This window comes from Diceros bicornis, chromosome 15 (genome assembly GCF_020826845.1).
Source record: "Diceros bicornis minor isolate mBicDic1 chromosome 15, mDicBic1.mat.cur, whole genome shotgun sequence".
NCBI classification, from domain to species: domain Eukaryota; kingdom Metazoa; phylum Chordata; class Mammalia; order Perissodactyla; family Rhinocerotidae; genus Diceros; species Diceros bicornis.
Genome location: NC_080754.1, coordinates 5,933,963 through 5,953,043, shown reverse-complemented (window position 1 = coordinate 5,953,043; position 19,081 = coordinate 5,933,963). Strand labels below are relative to the sequence as shown.

The window sequence follows — 19,081 nt, the reverse complement described above, 5'->3', positions numbered from 1 at the left end:
GTACAAATCATATAAATGATGCTTAGGTTAATTTTTCTTCCTGTTTTAACAGGCATATAGTTAATGTGGTTGTCAGTTCAGGGAACATTTTTTGAGCATCTACTCATAGGAGGCAATTTGCTAGGTACAAAAAACTGAACGACAGCTCCTATTCCTGAGTCATTTATGGTTTAATGGGAGAAATGGACATATGAACATTTTTAATATTCTCTGGTAAAAACAATCATAGAGTTTCTTTGAGAGCACAGGAGGAAGTTCAGCCTGTGTGTGTGTGTGTGTGTGTGTGTGTGTGTGTGTGGTAGTGAGAGGTGGTAGGGAGGCAGTAAGAGGGTTGTTGGTGGATAGGGAAAGCCTTACTAGAGAAGATAATACTATTTTTAATTCATAACTCTTGGGATTAAAAAAAAAAGGTAGTTTTTTTTTTTTTTTAAATGATATCCAATCACTTAACTAGGACTTAGCTTAATACCTCTTAAAATCAGCTTCTTTTCTTTTTATGTTCAGGGGAAGAATAGGTCTAGACTTGTTATACAGAGCCCTTTTCTAATCTGGTTCCAATCTAAATTCTGTCCTCTTCTTCCCACTATTATCACCCACTTTTTAGTCATAAAATCATTCATTTATGCTTTAATTACTTTTGGCTTAACGCCAAGTGTAAGCCCTTTCTTCACAGGAAATTATCTTGGGTTTTCTTTCTTTCAATACTGTTTCTTTGGAAACGTACGAAGCTAAGATAAATGTGGAATGTCATCTGTATCCTATATTTTTTTATTGTGAAAACAACGTCTAATTATTGGGCTGTGCGTGGGCTGGGAGAACTGTGAGTGGACGTGCATACTCTGTGGGCCTGCTTGACCAGCTCCGTATCAAACCCTGCTGGAAGACCAGGCCCTTGTTTCCCTCTGTAGTCCCTTGTAACTGACCTTGTCCTTGGGAAAATTTGGGAACTGCCCAGAGGCTGTTAAAACACGTGTTCTGGGGCCGGCCCTATGGCCTAGTGGTTAAGTTCAGCACGCTGAGTTTGGTTCCCAGGCGTGGACCTACACCACTTGGTGGCGGCCATGCTGTGGTGGCGACCCACATACGAAATAGAGGGAGATTGGCACAGATGTTAGCTCAAGGTGAATCTTCCTCAGCAAAAAAAAAAAAACGTGGTTCTGTGTGGAAGAGGCTTCCTTACGCTGGTGTGGTCTGTACCTGCCCAGGTGGTCTCTTCTCTTACAACTGAGTGCATCCTTTTTGGGGCTAGAGAAATCAGGGTCAGGACTAGTTTAGGATTCTGAAGAGAAATGTGCTTTAGATCTTTACAAAATATTTTTTTTTCAGAGAACTTCCCCAGAGGTACATGACATAAGATATAAATTCATTGCTATTTGATAGTAAATCCTAGCTTCCACAGGGATTTTGACTACTTTAATTGCTTTCTACTAGGTTTATTTGATAACAACAACTGCCCTATTACAAAGAATTTTATCTGGTCCCATTGTGGTAAAGGATATCCTTTCTTGGTTAGGAGTTCCTTATGTGGATAAACACATTGGGCCTCCCGTCTCATAGCAAATTAAGCAATGCAGTTATTATCACATAGCTGTCATTTATATTGTATGCTTAGTGAGTGCCAGGCACTATTCTAAGCATTTAACTAATCTTCACAACAGCTCTACCACGAGTTAGCTTTACTATTCCTATCTCATTTTATAGATAGGGAAGAAGACATGGTAAGTTGTTATAGTGAAAGATTTTCAAATTTTTTATCAAGAAAGGAAATTTAGAAGACAGTAGCGTTATTACAAAAACAAACAACTCCGAGAAAACTGGTTTTGTACGTAGCTCGGTATTTCTGAAGTAGATAGGTATAGTCAGTTTGGGCATTTTATGCTCACAAATCATAGGCCCTAGAAGAACCCAGAGAACATGTGAATCTATCAAGTTCGAGTAATAGATTCAGAAAAAGTGTAAAACTCAGTGAATTGTAAGTGAAACATACTATTTTTAAGTGGACTGCTTTTTAAAGGCAGGGAGAGTGTTAGTAAAGAGCTTAGCTGGCTAGATTAAAGAAATTGTCTCTCCCCATCTGTTCTAATTAGCTTATCTCTCCCGCCTTCATAGCATGCTGGTTATTTCAGAAAGGAAGTGAGAGAGGTCCTTTGAAAGGACACCATTTTTATTTAAGCTAATTTATCATGGTTTTGGAATGGTTGTCAATTCTCAAACTTTTAAATGTTAGACCTTTCCTGAAACAATTTGTTGTTGGAAGTTTCAAGGATTTGGGTGCTCAATTAAGGATTTTGGCCTCTCCTCATTCCTTTGATTTTGGCCTAGATGATTATGTTTCCTCATTTTGGGAAGATTTCTCTGGGTATTTTGATATTTGTCCTGATAGAAGGAAACCTTCCATCATTAACAGGTATTTAAAAATCTATATTGATTTTATCTTTCTTTGTATCTGTAGTATAGTCTCTCTAAAAATAGCATTATTTGATATGACTACTGTAAGAAATTGAATCAAATACTATATTAATCTTTGATATTGCTTCATTTAAACTGTCTTAAAATCTCTCCAATAATTTTGGTTTTTCTCTTCATTAGTATTTCCTGGTTCAAACCTTACTTCCTCTTATTTCTTGTGCTGACGTTGGATATACATTTGATGCGATAGCTAACGATCTTGAAATAAAGGAGCAGGAATTAAATGGAGAAAAGATTGAACGCTTCACTCCTCCTCTCCTTAGGCGTGCATGTCTATAATCTGAGCATTGACTGCAAAATCCAAATGGCACAAATGTAGTTTTTGTTTATTACCTTTCATGCTGTATCCTCATTCATCATCAGAAGCCTTGTTTATACTTTCACTCTGTAGCACAAACCTACTTACCTTCAGAAGAGATCCAAGAACCCAGGAGTGCAGTTTCTTTTCTCCTGACTGACTCGGAATCCACAGACCCTTCTCTATCAACTGAAAAGAGAGGACCTCTGGACCACAGAGAAGCCGAGAGACAGTGGTTGCTCAGAAGAAGGCGATCTCTGTTTCCTAATGGTGTGAAAATCTGCCCAGATGAAAGTGTTTCAGAGGCTGTGGCAAACCATGTGAAATATTTTAAAGTCCGAGGTAAGCAAACACCCAAACCCTTGGGCTCCATGATGAAATTCAAACATAGTTCTAAGGCATTTGTTCTATCTCATTATAATTCAAAGTTTGTGTTAATTTGGACAGAGACTGAGCCAAACATTATCTTTCTACTAGCTATGGAAAAATGACTTGCTAAGAGTATAATAATCATATGACTTCAGAAGAAAGTTTACATTATTTTAAGAGAGAAAATGGTTTAAATCTTTTAAGCACGTCAAAAATACCTGTTTATGTTACTGGGTAAATTAATTAAAATTTTTACTTCTTCATTACCTAGTATATTATATATTGCCTAAATATACCCACAAAATATATTTACCAAGGTTTACTTACCTATTTGGCTAATTAGTTATTTTATATACATGAAAACATCAATTTCTGTATTTTATAGTTTAGACATTTACAGATTCATGCTTGTTACTCTCTAGTTGGTACGCATAAAACTTTTTACATCTAAAATGATGGCACTTCTCACAATGAACCCTAAAGCACCAAAACTAGGATTTGATTTTATTTTTAGTTAAACAATATTATCCTTGATCTTTTCATTTTGTGAATTCATTCTCTGTTTCTTATATTTACTAACCAAATTTGCTTAACTGACCATAGTATGTCCCTTAGATATTTGGAGGATTCCCAAACTTTGCTTTTTGCTGCTCGAGAGCCAATAAAAAACCATAATCTGGATGTGATGCTAGTAAACTGAAGTCAAGATAGATGATGGAATGATAGTGAAATCAGGCTCATTCCTTCATGTGTTTACTCAAAAAATGTTTATTGAGCACTTACTACTTTCCAGACTCTGGGCTATAGGAACCTTCAGTCTGAGCTGCAACTTATATCTTCTCCTTCTTTATTTTCCTCTATCTTGTCCTTCTTCTCTTCCTCCCTCACCAAAGCAAGTGTTTTTATTTGATTTTTTTGTTTGTTGAAGTGGCACAGTGTATTAGCATCTTTTTTTTTTGGAGTATGTTTATGTATATCTTGATTGTATTTGGGGGCTATCAAACATTACTAAGCAATAAGGTTTCCTTTTACTTTTTAAATGAAAATCGATTGACCTGCCCTTTTGTGTGTACAGGGCATATGCCAGAAGTGGCAAATTCTGAGGAGAGTGGGAAGAGAATAAAGGAACTGAAGATGAATGAGAATGACAGCTTTTAATTTATCAAAATAGGATTTCTCCTACCTGGATTTTTACTTTGTATTATTTTAAAATAGATCAGAATATCTAGATAGTTGCTGGTTAAACAGCGAAGAGGAAATAACCAGTCATTTAAGGAATGTGGTTATGCCTTTTAATTGCTTTGCTCTTGTGTTTATAAATTCAAGAGATAACTATTGAAAAAGAAGCCAACAAAAAGAAAAATAAAGCATTCTTAGAATAATTGACTTTAAAATATAGATGCTATGAATGGGATCGTTGGAAAGGGACCTCATCAAGCTGAAAGGGTTGGCTCAGCACATCAAGATTGTAACAGTGTTGTATAGCTGTTACTGTTATGGTAAAGGGAAATATTTCAATTGTTATGTTTTTGAAAATAATGAAAAATGGATATTTCAACATAGGTCTTGATTTTGAAGAGATAATTGGATTATGCCCTTAGAGCCAAATGTTTGGAAATTGGAGGGGGAGATCTACTCAATGTCCAACCAAGGATCTTAGCTCTTTCCACCGACCTAATTCAATCTAATGGTTTGCCAATTTTTCTTTCATAGAGAATTTGGCATCAATTGTTAGTTCGCGTAACAAATTTGAAAAATTCTCCATTTAAGCAAGAAGCAACTGCATTTAACTATTGATTCATAAAATTAAGTAGATATTTAGGGTGCTTGGAGTAGAATGTAATTAATAGTATCCTCCCTATTTTTTTTTAAATCATGTTAATAGTTGGGCCTTTTAAAATATAGCTTTATTAAGGTATACCTTGATGGATTTTAAACTGCACATATTTAAAGTATGCAGTTTGATTCATTTTGACAAGTGTGTTTACCCTTGAAATCATCACTACAATTGAAATAATGAATTTATCAATCACCTCAAACATTTTTCTCATGCGCCTTTGTAATCCCTCCCTCCCTCAGCACCTCCCTTGACCCCAGGACTGAGGCAACCACTGATCTGCTTTCTATCGCTGTGTATTATTTGCATTCTCTACACTTGTGTATACAAATGTAATCATACTATGTACTCTTTTTTGTCTGGGGTCTTTCACTCAGTGTAATTATTTTGAGACTCATCCATAATTTTTTTGTGTATCAATAGTTTGTTACCTTTTATTGTTTGGTAGTAATCCATTTTATGGATATACCACATTTTGGGGTATTTGGATTGTTTTTAGTTATTGGTGATTATGAAGAAAGCTGTCAGGAACATTACTGTACAAGTTTTTGTGTGAACATTTGTTTTAATTTCTACTAGTTAATAGGAGTGGAATGCTGGGTTACATGATAGGTGTATGTTTAACTTTTAAAGAAATTGCCAAACTGTTTTCCAGTGTAGTGGTACCACCAGCAGTGTGTTAGGATTCCAGTTTATCCACATCCTTGCAAGACTTGGTATAGTCAGTCAGTCTTTTTTAACTGTAACCATTCTAGTGGGTATGCAGTGATATCTTATTGTGGTTTTAATTTGCATTTTATTAAGGACTAATGACTAATGATGTTGAGCACCTTTTTCCTGCTCTCATTTGCCATTCATACATCTTTTTTGATGAAGAGTCTGTTCAAATATTTTGCTCATTTAAAAATTAATTGGGATGTTTGTCTTATTATTGAGTTGTAAGAGTTCTTAATATATTCTAAATACAAATTCTTTGTCAGATATGTTTTGCATACATTTTTCCCAATGTGTGGCTGTCCGTTTATTTTCTTCATAATGTCTTTTGAGGAACAGAAGTTTTACATTTTGATAAGTCCAATTTATCAGGTTTTTTTGGATCATGCTTACTTGCTTTTGGTGTTAGATCTAAGTTTGCCTAACCCAAAGTCACAAAGATAATCTCCTGTCTTTTCCTGTAGAAGCTTTATAAGTTTTGGGTTTTATATTTAGGTCTATGATCTACTTTGGATTAATTTTTGTATCAAGAATATATGGATCAACCCCGAATAGCTAAAGGAATCCTGAGAAAAAAGAACAAAGCTGGAGGTATCATACTCCCTGATTTCAAAATATACTACAAAGCTATAGTAACCAAAACAGCATGGTACTGGCACAAAAACAGACACACAGATCAATGGAATAGAATCGAAAGCCCAGAAATAAACCCACACATCTATGGACAGCTAATCTTTGACAAAGGAGCCAAGAACATACAATGGGGAAAAGAAAGTCTCTTCAACAAATGGTGTTGGGAAAACTGGATAGCCACATACAAAAAAATGAAAGTAGACCCTTACCTTACACCATGCACAAAAATTAACTCCAGATGGATTAAAGACTTGAATGTAAGACCTGAAACTATGAAACTTCTAGAAGAAAACATAGGCAGTACGCTCTTCAACATCGGTCTTAGCAACATCTTTTCAAACACCACATCTGACCGGGCAAGAGAAACAATAGAAAAAATAAACAAATGGGACTACATCAAACTAAAAAGCTTCTGCACAGCAAAGGAAACCATCAACAAAACGAAAAGACAACCTAACAATTGGGAGAAGATATTTGCAAACCATACATCTGATAAGGGCTTAATCTCCAAAATATGTAAAGAACTCATGCATCTCACCAACAAAAAAACTACCAACCCAATTAAAAAATGGGCAAAAGGCCTGAACAGACATTTCTCCAAAGAAGATATACAGATGGCCAACAGACACATGAAAAGATGTTCAAAATCACTAACTATCAGGGAAATGCAAATCAAAACTACAATGAGATGTCACCTCACGCCCGTCAGAATGGCTATAATTAACAAGACAGAAAATAATATGTGTTGGAGAGGATGTGGAGAGAAGGGAACTCTCGTACACTGCTGGTGGGAGTGCAAACTGGTGCAGCCACTATGGAAAACAGTATGGAGATTCCTCAAAAAATCAAGGCTAGAACTACCATATGATCCAGCTATTCCACTGTTGGGTATTTATCCAAAGAACTTGAAAACACCAATTTGTAAAGGTACATGCACCCCTGTGTTCATTGCAGCGTTATTCACAATAGCCAAGACTTGGAAGCAACCTAAGTGCCCATCAAGGGACCAATGGATAAAGAAGATGTGGTATATATACACAATGGAATACTACTCAGCCATAAGAAACGATGAAATCCAGCCATTTGTGACAACATGGATGGACATTGAGGGTATAATGCAAAATGAAATAAGTCAGAGGGAGAAGGTCAAATACCGTATGATTTCCTTCATTAAGTAGTAGATAATAACAACAATAAACAAACACATAGGGACAGAGATTGGATTGGTGGTTACCAGAGGGGAAAGGGGGAGGGAGGAGGGTGAAAGGGATGATTCGGCACATGTGTGTGGTGATGGGTTGTAATTAGTATTTTGGTGGTGAACATGATGTAGTCCATGCAGAAATAGAAGTACAATGATGTACACCTGAAATTTTTACAATGTTATAAACCAATGTTACTGCAATAAACAAAAAATTAAAAAAACAAAAAAAAGAATATATGGATCAAAGTTAAATTTTTTGCATATGCATAGCTGTTGTTCCAGCACCGTTTTTTAAAAAGATTATTCTTTCTTGACTTTGTACCTTTGTTGAAAATCAATCTTCTGTTATGGTGGGTCTGTTTCTTCAGTCTTCATTCTCTTCCACTGATCTCTTTGTCTATTTTTATACCAATACCGTACTGTCTTGATTACTTTTAGCTTTATAATAAGTCTTTGAATCAGATAGTGTAACTTCCTCAACTTTGTTCTTCTTTTTCAAATTTGTTTGGTTATGCTAGGTACTTTGTCTTCCATGTAAATATTGGCATCAGCTTGCCAATTTGTACAAAAAAGGCTGCTGGGATTTTTATTGGAATTGTGTTGAGCTTATGGATCAATTTGGGAATTATCATCTTGACAATATTGAGTCTTTTAATTGATGAACATATATATCCCTCTGTTTATTTAGGTCTTCTTCAATTTCTCTCAGCAATGTTTTGTAATTTTCAGTGTATAGGTCTCACATCTTTTAATTAGATTTATCTATTTCACTTTTTTTCATGCTATTGTTAACGGTATTTAAAACATTTAATTTCCGATTGTTCCTTGCAAAACTGAGTTTTGCATATTGACCTTTTATTCTCTAACTTTGCTAAACTCACTTATTAGTTTATTATCTTTTTTGTGTATTCCTTAGAGTTTTCTACATAGATGATTATTTCATGTGCAAATAAAGATAGTTTTATTTCTTATCTTCCAATTTATATGCCTTTTATTTGTTTTTCTTGCCTTATTGCACCAAATTGACTGTTCCATATGCTTTGTGCTCCATGATTCTGAAAGGAAAATATATTACTGTAAAAAAAGACTTTGCTCCATTCTGGATTTCTATGTACTGGTTAAGACGCACAGCCTGAGCCCTAGTAACAGGATTACAGACAAATTAAATGCTGGCATTTCCTTCTTTAGAATATTGTCATCACGTTTTCCCTTCCTCCACCAGCACAGGTTTTCTCTGCCAGAAGAGAGGCATTTGTAGATTAGTTATCTTCTCAAAAATAGAAAGTCATCTTCAGCAGTAACTAAAGGCTACATGAAAATTGTTTGACAAGAATGGGACTTCTGAACAGGTCTACTTCTAGGCAAAATAGGGTATATAACTAGCGGTAGAATTTTGGGGTCATATGGTAACTGTATGTTAGCCGCAGGAGGAACTGCCAGATCATTTTCCAAAGTAGCTGCAATGTTTTACATTCCCGCCAGCAGGGTATGAGGTTTCTGATTTTTCCACATCTTTTTTTTTTATTGATATCATAATAGTTTATATCATTGTGAACTTTTAGTTGTACATTATTGTTTGTCAGTCACCATATAAATGCATGCCTTCACCCCTTGTGCCCACCTCTAACCCCTTCCGCCAGGTAACCACCAACCTCTTCTCTCTGTCCGTGTGTTAGTTTATCTTCCACATATGAGTGAAATCATGCGGTGTTTGTCTTTCTCTGTCTGGCTTATTTTGCTTAACATAATACCCTCCAGGTCCATCCATGTTGTTGCAAATGGGATGATTTTGTCTTTTTTTATGGCTGAGTAGTATATATATACCACATCTCCTTTATCCAATCATCAGTCGAGGGACACTTGGGTTGCTTTCACTTCTTGGCTATGGTGAATAATGCTGCAAGGAACATGGGGTGCATAAACCTCTTTGGATTGTTGATTTCACGTTCTTTGGATAGATACCCAGTAGTGGGATAGCTGGATCAGAAGGTATTTCTATTTTTAATTGTTTGAGGAATCTCCATAGTGTTTTCCATAGAGGCTGCACCAGTTTTCATTCCCATCTAGCAGTGAATGAGGGTTCCCTTTTCTCCACAACCTCTCCAACATTTGTTATTTTTTGTCTCGGTGATTATAGCTATTCTAAAGGGTGTAAGGTGATATCTTAGTGTACTTTTGATTTGCATTTCCCTGATGATTAGTGATGTTGAACATCTTTTCATGTGCCTATTGGCCATCTATACATCTTCCTTGGAAAAATGTCTGTTCATATTCTCTGCTCATTTTTTGATGGAGTTGTTTGTTTTTTTGTTGTTCAGTTGTGTGAGTTCTTTAGATATTATGGAGAATAACCCCTTATTGGATATATGCTTTGCAAATACTTTCTCCCAGCTGGCGGGTTGTCTTTTCGTTGTGATTCTGGTTTCATTTGCCTTGCAGAAGCTCTTTAGTCTGATGAAGTCCCACTTATTTATTTTTTCTTTTGTTTCCCTTGTCCGTGTAGACATGGAATTTGAAAAGATCCCTCTATGACCAACGTCAGAGAGAGTACTGCCTATATTTTCTTCCAGGAGTTTTATAGTTTCAGGTCTTACTTTCAAGTCTTCGATCCATTTTGAGTTAATTTTTGTGTATGGAGAAAGAAGATGGTCTACTTTCATTCTTTTGCATGTGGCTATCCAGTTTTCCCAGCACTATTTATTGAAGAGGCTTTCCTTTCTCCATTGTATGTTCTTAGCTCCTTTGTCAAAAATTGGCTGTCCATAGATGTGTGGTTTTATTCCTGGGCTTTGAATTCTGTTTCATTGATCTGTGTGTCTGTTTTTGTACCAGTACTATGCTGTTTTAATTATTATAGCTTTGTAGTATATTTTGAAGTCAGGGATTGTGATGTCTCCAGCTTCGTTCTTTTTTCTTAGGATTGCTTTAGCTATTTGGGGTCTTTTGTTGCCCCATATGAATTTTAGTATTCTTTGTTCTATTTCCATGAAGAATGTCATTGGGATTCTGATTGGGATTGCATTGAATCTGTAGATTGCTTTAGGTAGTATGGACATTTTAACTATGTTTATTCTTCCAATTCATATGCATGGGATGTCTTTCCATTTCTTTATGTCATTGTCGATTTCTTTCAATAATGTCTTATAGTTTTCAGTGTATAGGTCTTTCACCTCCTTGGTTAAATTTATTCCTACATACTTTATTCTTTTTGTTGTGATTGTAAATGGGATTGTCTTTTTGAGTTCTTTTTCTGTTAGTTTGTTGTTAGAGTATAGAAATGCAACTGATTTTTGTAAGTAGATTTTGTACCAGCAACTTTGTTCTAGTTGTTGATTATTTCTAATAATTTTCCAATGGATCCTTTAGGGTTTTCTATATATAAAATCATGTCTGCAAACAGTGAGAATTTCAATTCTTCCTTGCCTGTTTGGATTCCTTTTATTCCTTTTTCTTGCCTAATTGCTGTGGCAAAAATCTCCAGTACTGTGTTGAGTAAGAGTGGCAAGAGTGGGCACTCTTGTCTTATCCCTGTTTTCAGAGGGATGGCTTTCAGTTTTTCCCCATTGAGTATGATGTTGGCTGTGGGTGTCATATATGGCCTTTATTATGTTAAGGTACTTTTCTTCTATACCCATTTTGTTGAGAGTTTTTATCATAAATGGATGTTGGATCTTGTCAAATGCTTTCTCTGCATCTATTGAGATGATCATGTGGTTTTTATTCCTCGTTTTGTTAATGTGGTGTATCACATTGGTTGATTTCTGGATGTTGAACCATCCGTGTGTCCCTGGTATTGCTTGATCATGGTATATGATCTTTTTAATGTAATGCTGTATTCTGTTTGCCAATATTTTGTTGAGGATTTTTACATCTATGTTCATCAGCGATATTGGCCTGTAATTTTCCTTTTTTGTGTTGTCATTGTCTGACTTTGGTATCAGGATGATGTTGGCCTCATAGAATGTGTTAGGAAGTGTTTCATCTTCCTCTTTTTGGAATAATTTGAGAGGATAGGTATTAAATCTTCTTTGAATGTTTGGTAAAATTCTCCAGAGAAACCATCTGGTCCTGGACTTTTATTTTTTGGGAGGTTTTTGATTACTGTTTCCATCTCTTTACTTGTGATTGGTCTATTCAGATTCTCTATTTCTTCTTGATTCAGTTTTGGGATGTTGTGAGTCTAAGAATTTATCCATTTCTTCTAGATTGTTCAATTTGTTGGCATATAGAGTTTTTCATAGTATTCTCTTATAATCCTTTGTATTTCTGTGGTGTATGTTGTAATTTCTCGTCTTTCATTTCTAATTTTGTTTATTTGAGCCTTTTCTCTTTTTTTCTTTGTGAACCTGGCTAAGGGTTTGTCAATTTTGTTTATCTTCTCAAAGAACCAGCTCCTAGTTTCATTGATTCTTTCTACTGTTTTTTTGTTTCAATTTCATTTATTTCTGCTCTAATTTTATTATTTCCCTCCTTCTGCTACCTTTGGGCTTTGTTTGTTCTTCTTTTTCTAGTTCTGTTAAGTATAGTTTAAGGTTGGTTATTTGGGATTTTTCTTGTTTGTAAGGTGGGCCTATATTGCTATGAGTTTCCCTCTCAGGACTGCTTTAGCTGCATCCCATATGAGTTGGTATGGTGTATTTTCATTTTCATTTGTCTCCAGATATTTTTTGATTTCTCCTTTAATTTCTTCAATGATCCATTGGTTGTTCAGTAGCATGTTGTTTAGTCTCCACATCTTTGTCACTTTCCAAGTTTTTTTTCTGGTGGTTGATTTCCAGTTTCATAGCATTATGGTCAGAAAAGATGCTTGTTATGATTTCAGTCTTCTTAAATTTATAGAGGTTTGCCTTGTTTCCCAGAATATGGTCTATCCTTGCAAATGTTCCATGTGCTCTTGTGAAGAATGTGTAATCTGCTGTGTTTGGATGGAGTGCTCTATGTATATTTATTAAGTCCATCTTGTCTAGTTTTTCGTTTAAGTCCACTGTTTCCTTATTTACTTTCTGTCTGATGATCTGTCCATTGATGTAAGTAGGGTGTTAAGATCCCCTACTATTATTGTGTTGTTGTTAATATCTCCTTTTAGGTTTGTTAATAGTTGCTTTATGTACTTTGGTGCTCCTGTGTTGGGTGCATATATAGTTATAAGTGATATGTCTTCTTGGTGGAGTGTCCTTTTTATCGTTATATATTGGCTCTCTTTGTCTCTCATTATCTTTCTTATCTTGAAGTTTGCTTCGTGTGGTATAAGTATGGCAACACCTGCTTTCTTTTGTTTGCCATTATCTTTTGTTTATTGTCTTCCATCCTTTCACTGTGTTTATCTTTAGAGCTGAGATGTGTTTCCTGGAGGCAGCATATTGTTGGATCTTCTGTTTTAATCCATCCCACCACTCTGTGTCTTTTGATTGGAGAAGTCAATCCATTTACATTTAGAGTGATTATTGATATATAAGGGCTTAATGTTGCTATTTTATCACTCATTTTTCAGTTCTTTTGCATTTGCTTTGTTTCTCATCTCCTGTTTCGGACTGCCAATTCAATTTTGTGGTTTTGTATGATGGTTTTCTTAGCTTTCTCTTTATTTATCGTGTGTGTCTCTGTTCTGTTTATTTGTTTAGTGGTTACCATGAGGTTTGTATAAAAAATCTCATAGATGAGATAGTCCATTTTCTGATGGCCTCTTATTTCCTTAGACTAAGTCAATTCCATCCCTTTCCTCTTTCCCTTGTAAGTTTTTATTGTCACAATTTATTCCATCTTGTGTTGTGAGTTTGTGTTTAGAGTGATGACGTTATATTTGTTTTTGGTGTTTTCCTTCCCTTAATCTTTGATGTTATAATTAACTGTTCTCTGACCTATTCTGATAGAGAGTTACAATTTTTCTGATTTTGTCTACCTATTTTTCTCCTTGCTCAAAGCTTTGTATCCCCTTTCTCTCTTTTTTTTTTTAGGCATGAGGAGCTTCTTGAACCTTTCTTGTAACCTAGCTCTATGGTTAACATTTTATGTTTGCTTTATCACATATCTATCTGACCAACCATCTTATTTCTTAGACGTGTTTCATAAGTTAGAGACATCAGTACATTTCCCCAGGACACTTCAGCATGAATATCATTAACTAGAGTTTAATATTTGTTTACTTTTTTAAAGGTGAAATTTACATAGAGTGAAATGTGTAAACTTAAGCATACCATATGGTGAGTTTTGACTAATGCACACACTGGTGTAAACCAAACCTCTCTTAAATTTTGGGACAGTATCACCCCAGAAAGTTCCATTATTCCCCTTCCCAATCATCCTCCTCCACCCCTATCCACCAGGCAACCACTCTTCTAATTCTTTTAAACCGTAGCTTTGTTTCACCTATCTAGGACTTTATATAAACAGAATAGTATGTACTCTTTTGTATAAGGCTTCTTTCACTCAGCTTTTTGAGATTCATCCTTGTTGCATGAATTAGTAATTTGTTCCTTTTGACTCCATTGTGTCACCATTTGTTTTTTTATTTTCCCGTTGATGGATACCTGGATTGTTTTCATTTTTAAGTTGCTATGAATAAAGCTGCTCTGGCATTGAACATAAGTCTTTCTGTGGATATGTGCTTCCCTCTCTCTTGAAGGAATACCTGGGAGGGGAATTGCTGAGTCATAGGTTTGGTGTATATTTGATTATATAAGAAACTACCAGTATTTTTTCCCAAAGTGGTTGTACTATTTTATACTCCCACCAAAAATGAGAGTTCCGAATACTCCACATCCTTGCCAAGATTTGGTGTTGTCCATGTAAAAAATTTCAGCCGTTCTGGTTCATGTGTGAATGCTTTAAATTTGCATATCTCTGAAGATCAATGATAGTGAGTACTTTTTCACGTATTCATTGGCTGTTTGTATCTCTTCCTTTGCAAAGTGTCTGTTCCAATCTTTTACATGTTTTTAAAATTGGATTCTTTATCTTTTTATTAGGGAGCTGTAGAAATTCTTTAAATATTCTAAATACCAGTTCCATGTCAGATGTATGTCTTTTGAATATGTTCTGCTAGAGGTATGGCTTGCCTATTCATTTATATTAATAGTGCCTTTGATGAGTAGAAGTTTTTAGTTTTGATGAATTCTAATGTCAGTTTTTTTTCTTTTATAGTTGTTGCTTTCTGTGTTCTGTCTATGAAATCTTTGCTTATCCTCAAGTCATGAAGATATTCTTCTGTATTTCCTTTTAGGACCTTCATAGTGTTAGCTTGAAGCTAGTTCCAAAGCATCAAATTTGAAAGAGTACTAACCAGGCTGTCTGCACATTTGGTATAGCAGTGAGCATTGCTATCCTGTAACCATTTCAGCAGCCAGATGGAATGGTTTCAAATTTTTTTTCATATTTCGATGTTTCAAATTTCATATTATTTTCATATTTCAGGTTTTTTTGTATATATTGTAAAGAAGTTATTGAGATTTATTTTTTCTTTTCTTATAGATATACAGTTATTTGGTATCACAATATTTTTTATACCTTCTTTGAATCACCTCATTTCATAACCAGACCTTATAGACATTTACTTTTTGTTTGTTTTTACCAACCCAGACTTTCACCTTTGCGTTGTCTTCTGGTGTGTGCTAAACTTTTATTTGGAAGTTCTAAGAAGTAGAAGGGAAGAACTATGAATCTACAAGTGGTCAGCTCTGCCTCAGCCAGTCCCTGCTGGACTCTTCTGTGTGCTGTAGGATCAGAAATTCTAAAAAGCAGAAATAAGGATGCAGTTAGTTCACTGAAAGAGAAGCTAAGTTTGCAACCAAAGGTTCAGTTTAACCCTGAAAAATCAATCGATAGAAAAACTCTCAATAGTCATTTATTTTACTCTCTGATAAAGCTTAGGAGTTGGTTTTTTGGCTCAGACTGTCTTCTTCCATCAAACAACTGTCAGACAACCGGAATTCAATATGATGATAATGTTTGATATTCATGTAGCACTGTGTAGTTTATAAAATGCTCTCACAGATACTGTAAGTAGGGCAGTAATTATGAGTACACTGAAGCGTTGAATGGCTTGGCGAGTTACTCGTGGTTGTGAAGCTAGTACACAGTGAGGCTAGGGCTGGAATTTAGATCTTTCAACTCTGACGTCAGGGGCTCCACCTCAATATGCTCCTGGATAAGCATTCAGTCTTCTTGAGATGACAGGGAATTTCCTTGATCTCTGTCCCTTTATCCTTCTTTCTCCTTCACCACTCTCCGCCTTTTCCCTCCCATCCCAATCTGTCTGTTGTCCACAGTGTCCTTCATCTGGCCACTGAAATGGTACAGGATAGCAGGACGCTCAGTGCTCTCTGCACAAAATGTGCATACAGGCTGGTTAGCACCCTTTCTGATTTGATGCTTTGAAACAACTTAGCAGATACATTGAATTAGTTTTTAATACAGCAGTACTTTTCTCCTGAATATCATTGTCTTTTCTTTTTAGTTCTCGTATCTTTTTGTTAGGAAGATTGACCCCTAGCTAACATCTGTTGCCAATCCTCCTCTTTTTGCTAAGGAAGACTGGCCCTGGGCTAACATCTATGCCCATCTTCCTCTACTTTATACGTGGGATGCCTGCCACAGCATGGCTTGATGAGCAGTGTGTAGGTCCACACCCGGGATCTGAACCTGCAAATCCTGGGCCACTGAAGCAGAGTGTGTGAACTTAACCACTATGCCACTGGGCCTGCCCTCCTATCTTTTTTTTTTAATTAATAGATTTCATTTTTTAGAAAAGTTTTAGGTCCACAGAAAAATCGCACAGAGAAGCCAGAGAGTTACCTATACTGCTACTCTCCTCCACCCCTGACATTTTCCCTTCTTGTTAATATCTTTTATTAGTGTGGTACATTTGTTACAATTGATGAACCAATACTGACACGTTAACTAAACTAAATTCTTAACTAAAGCTCATAGTTTACATTAGGATTCACCTCACTGTGTTGTATGTTCTATGGGTTTTGACACATGTATAATGACATGTATCCACTATTACAGTATCATACAGAGTAGTTTGACTGCCCTAAAAATCCACTGTACTCTCTCCCTCCCCGCACCCTTGGCAACCACTGATCTTTTTCTAATTTCCATATTTTTGCCTTTTCCAGAATGTCATATAGTTGGAATCATACAGTCTGTAGCTTTTTCAGATTGGCTTCTTTTACTTAGCAATACTCCATTTAAGTCTTCTCCATGTCTTTTCATGGCTTGAAGCCTCATGTCTTCTTATCGCTGAATAATATTCCATCATATGAATGTACCACAGTTTATTTATCCATGCACCTGTCGAAGTGTACTCAACATCAGCTCCACTTTTGTAAAGCATAAACATGGATTTTTTTTTTTTTTTTAAGAGATGGAGAATTAGGTGGTGAATCAGTTCCCATTGCAAGAGAAAGGAGTGAGGAGTACAAATTCTCTTCAGATCTGAAAAGTTTAAATAGGACAGACATAAACAGAAGGACTTTGAGAATCATTCCCAGGTCCCTCCAGAAAGGGCACTGTGGGCGAGAGTGTCTTGCCAATTGAGTAAACTGGTCTGTGAGCATTGTGAGAAGCCCAAAGTGCGTTAGCTTTCCATAAAAATACCTCTCTATCTGTATTCCAGTGTGTCAGGAAGCTGTCTGGGAAGCCTTCAGGACTTTTTGGGATCGACTTCCTGGGCGTGAGGAATATCGTTACTGGATGAATTTGTGTGAGGATGGAGTCACAACGATATTTGAAATGGCCGCAAATTTTAGTCAGTCTGTGGAACACAGAGACTTAATTATGAAGGTAAGTGTAGTAACAAGGGAAGGAATTGCTGTACTATGGTAGGGGCGCCTGTACACAGCTAAGGCCTAAAGGAAGAAAGAGCATGTGCTCAGTCCCCCACATTGCTTTTTTGTGTTGAGTTAGGCTATTTGAGTGAGCTGCCACAGGGCATGGCCTGGTCTCTGTAGCCCCAGCTCTGGCCATTATAGTAAACAAGTTAACCCAGTAAGAGGCTCGGGCTTGTTAATAAGTGTAAGTATTTGGAAATAACACTCAGCAAAGATTTAGGCTAAGAATATTAATCTGTGCAAGTCAAACATTCTTGCCAAAGTTTTGCATGTTATCAATTCAGAGTGGATGCCAATGACTCTAATTAAGAGAGAGGATGTTCATTGAATAAATGTTTAGTAAAATATAAATATGGTTGTACTTAATGAATTTGCTTACTTGTTTTCCTTGTTTTAGACTTAGTTTATTCTTAGCAAAGGATAAATAAGCATGCATGTAGACAAATCACCTGCCCACTTTCCCCTTTTCATGTTGCATGCATGTATTCATGACAAGAAAATGAAACTGCTTAGATATTTGTGGTAAACTGCTCATGCTGTCTGATGTGTCCTGTATCTCCCTGTGCATCTGTTCAAGGTCTACCTGTCCTTAGCTCAGATGTGACCTCTTTTGTGTGGAATCACCCCAGCCTAGCAGACTTAGCTCCCATAATTCTTTCTTCATTCTTTAGTGTTGTACTTCTTACTTTTTATTATTATTAGTTGTATATGGAACTAATTCCTCTACTAGACTGTGAGCTGAAGGGCAAGGATTATGTCTTTATTTGTTTACTTTTGCATTTTTGTGATAAAGTAAATATGCAATAGATATTTGTTGAAATAAAAGTACATAAGCAATAGCTGCAATGTCTTTTTCCTATCTGTTGCAATTTATAAACCTTATAAATATTATTTTAAATACTGGTTCTAAGTGTGACATACCTTAGAAAGACTGAGGAAAGAATTATTGACTGAATGACTCTGAGCTATTTTTATTTGAGTCTAATAAAATTATATTAGTACATCTTAAAGTAATACAATATATTGTCCTATTCCTTCTACTTTTAAAATTTTATTTCTAGTACAGGCATGCTATTAATTTCTTTTAACATTTGGTCCTACGGAGGGATGATCTCATTAAATGGAGGCAAGTTGGGGAGAGAAGGATGGCCTGATAAACATGTGTGGACCCAAGAAAATTTTGCAGGGTTATGAACACTTTGAAGGTGTGCAGGTTTTTGTGTGTTTTAAAAAGAACTCAACTTTTAATTATGGTACCTCAGCATTTTGTTGTTCTGTCACATTTTTAACTGCTCAGTATTAATAATTATGAGAATAGTTACCAATTATTCACTATCTACCATGTACCAGGCCATGTATTAAGTCCATTGAAAACATTATATCTAATAAACAGCAACACTACAAGGTGGTAGTAAAGTCCCCAATTTATAGATAAGACACTATAAGCATCAGAGTTATTAAATTCCTTATCCTAGATCACAAAACCAGATGGGTGGGAGCATAGATCCAAATCCAGTTCTCTTTTCCAAAATTTATGATCTTTCCCCTATGCCATTGGGCCTCCCTTCTCAATCAACAGTTTTGCAAATTCCAGTGGCTAATATGGAATAGCTATTCGAAGAAAAAAAATACATACCTACACACACAGATATACATATTTATATTTATACCAGCATTGTGCATCTCAATTGTGTCCACAATATAGGATCAACTGATATAGCAGCAAA

The 19,081-nt window shown here is 35.8% G+C and overlaps 1 protein-coding gene across 1 annotated transcript in view; it reads left to right on the top strand.

The window, feature by feature from the left end:
- Positions 1–2,215: 2,215 nt before the first annotated feature.
- Positions 2,216–19,081, top strand: part of IMPG2 (interphotoreceptor matrix proteoglycan 2) — a 72,845-nt gene continuing 55,979 nt past the window's right edge. Inside the window, exons 1-3 of the mRNA XM_058555709.1 lie at positions 2,216–2,407; positions 2,861–3,109; positions 17,141–17,307. Coding sequence (XP_058411692.1) covers positions 2,323–2,407; positions 2,861–3,109; positions 17,141–17,307 — 501 coding nt within the window. The 5' untranslated portion in view covers positions 2,216–2,322. The remainder of the gene's footprint in view (positions 2,408–2,860; positions 3,110–17,140; positions 17,308–19,081) is intronic.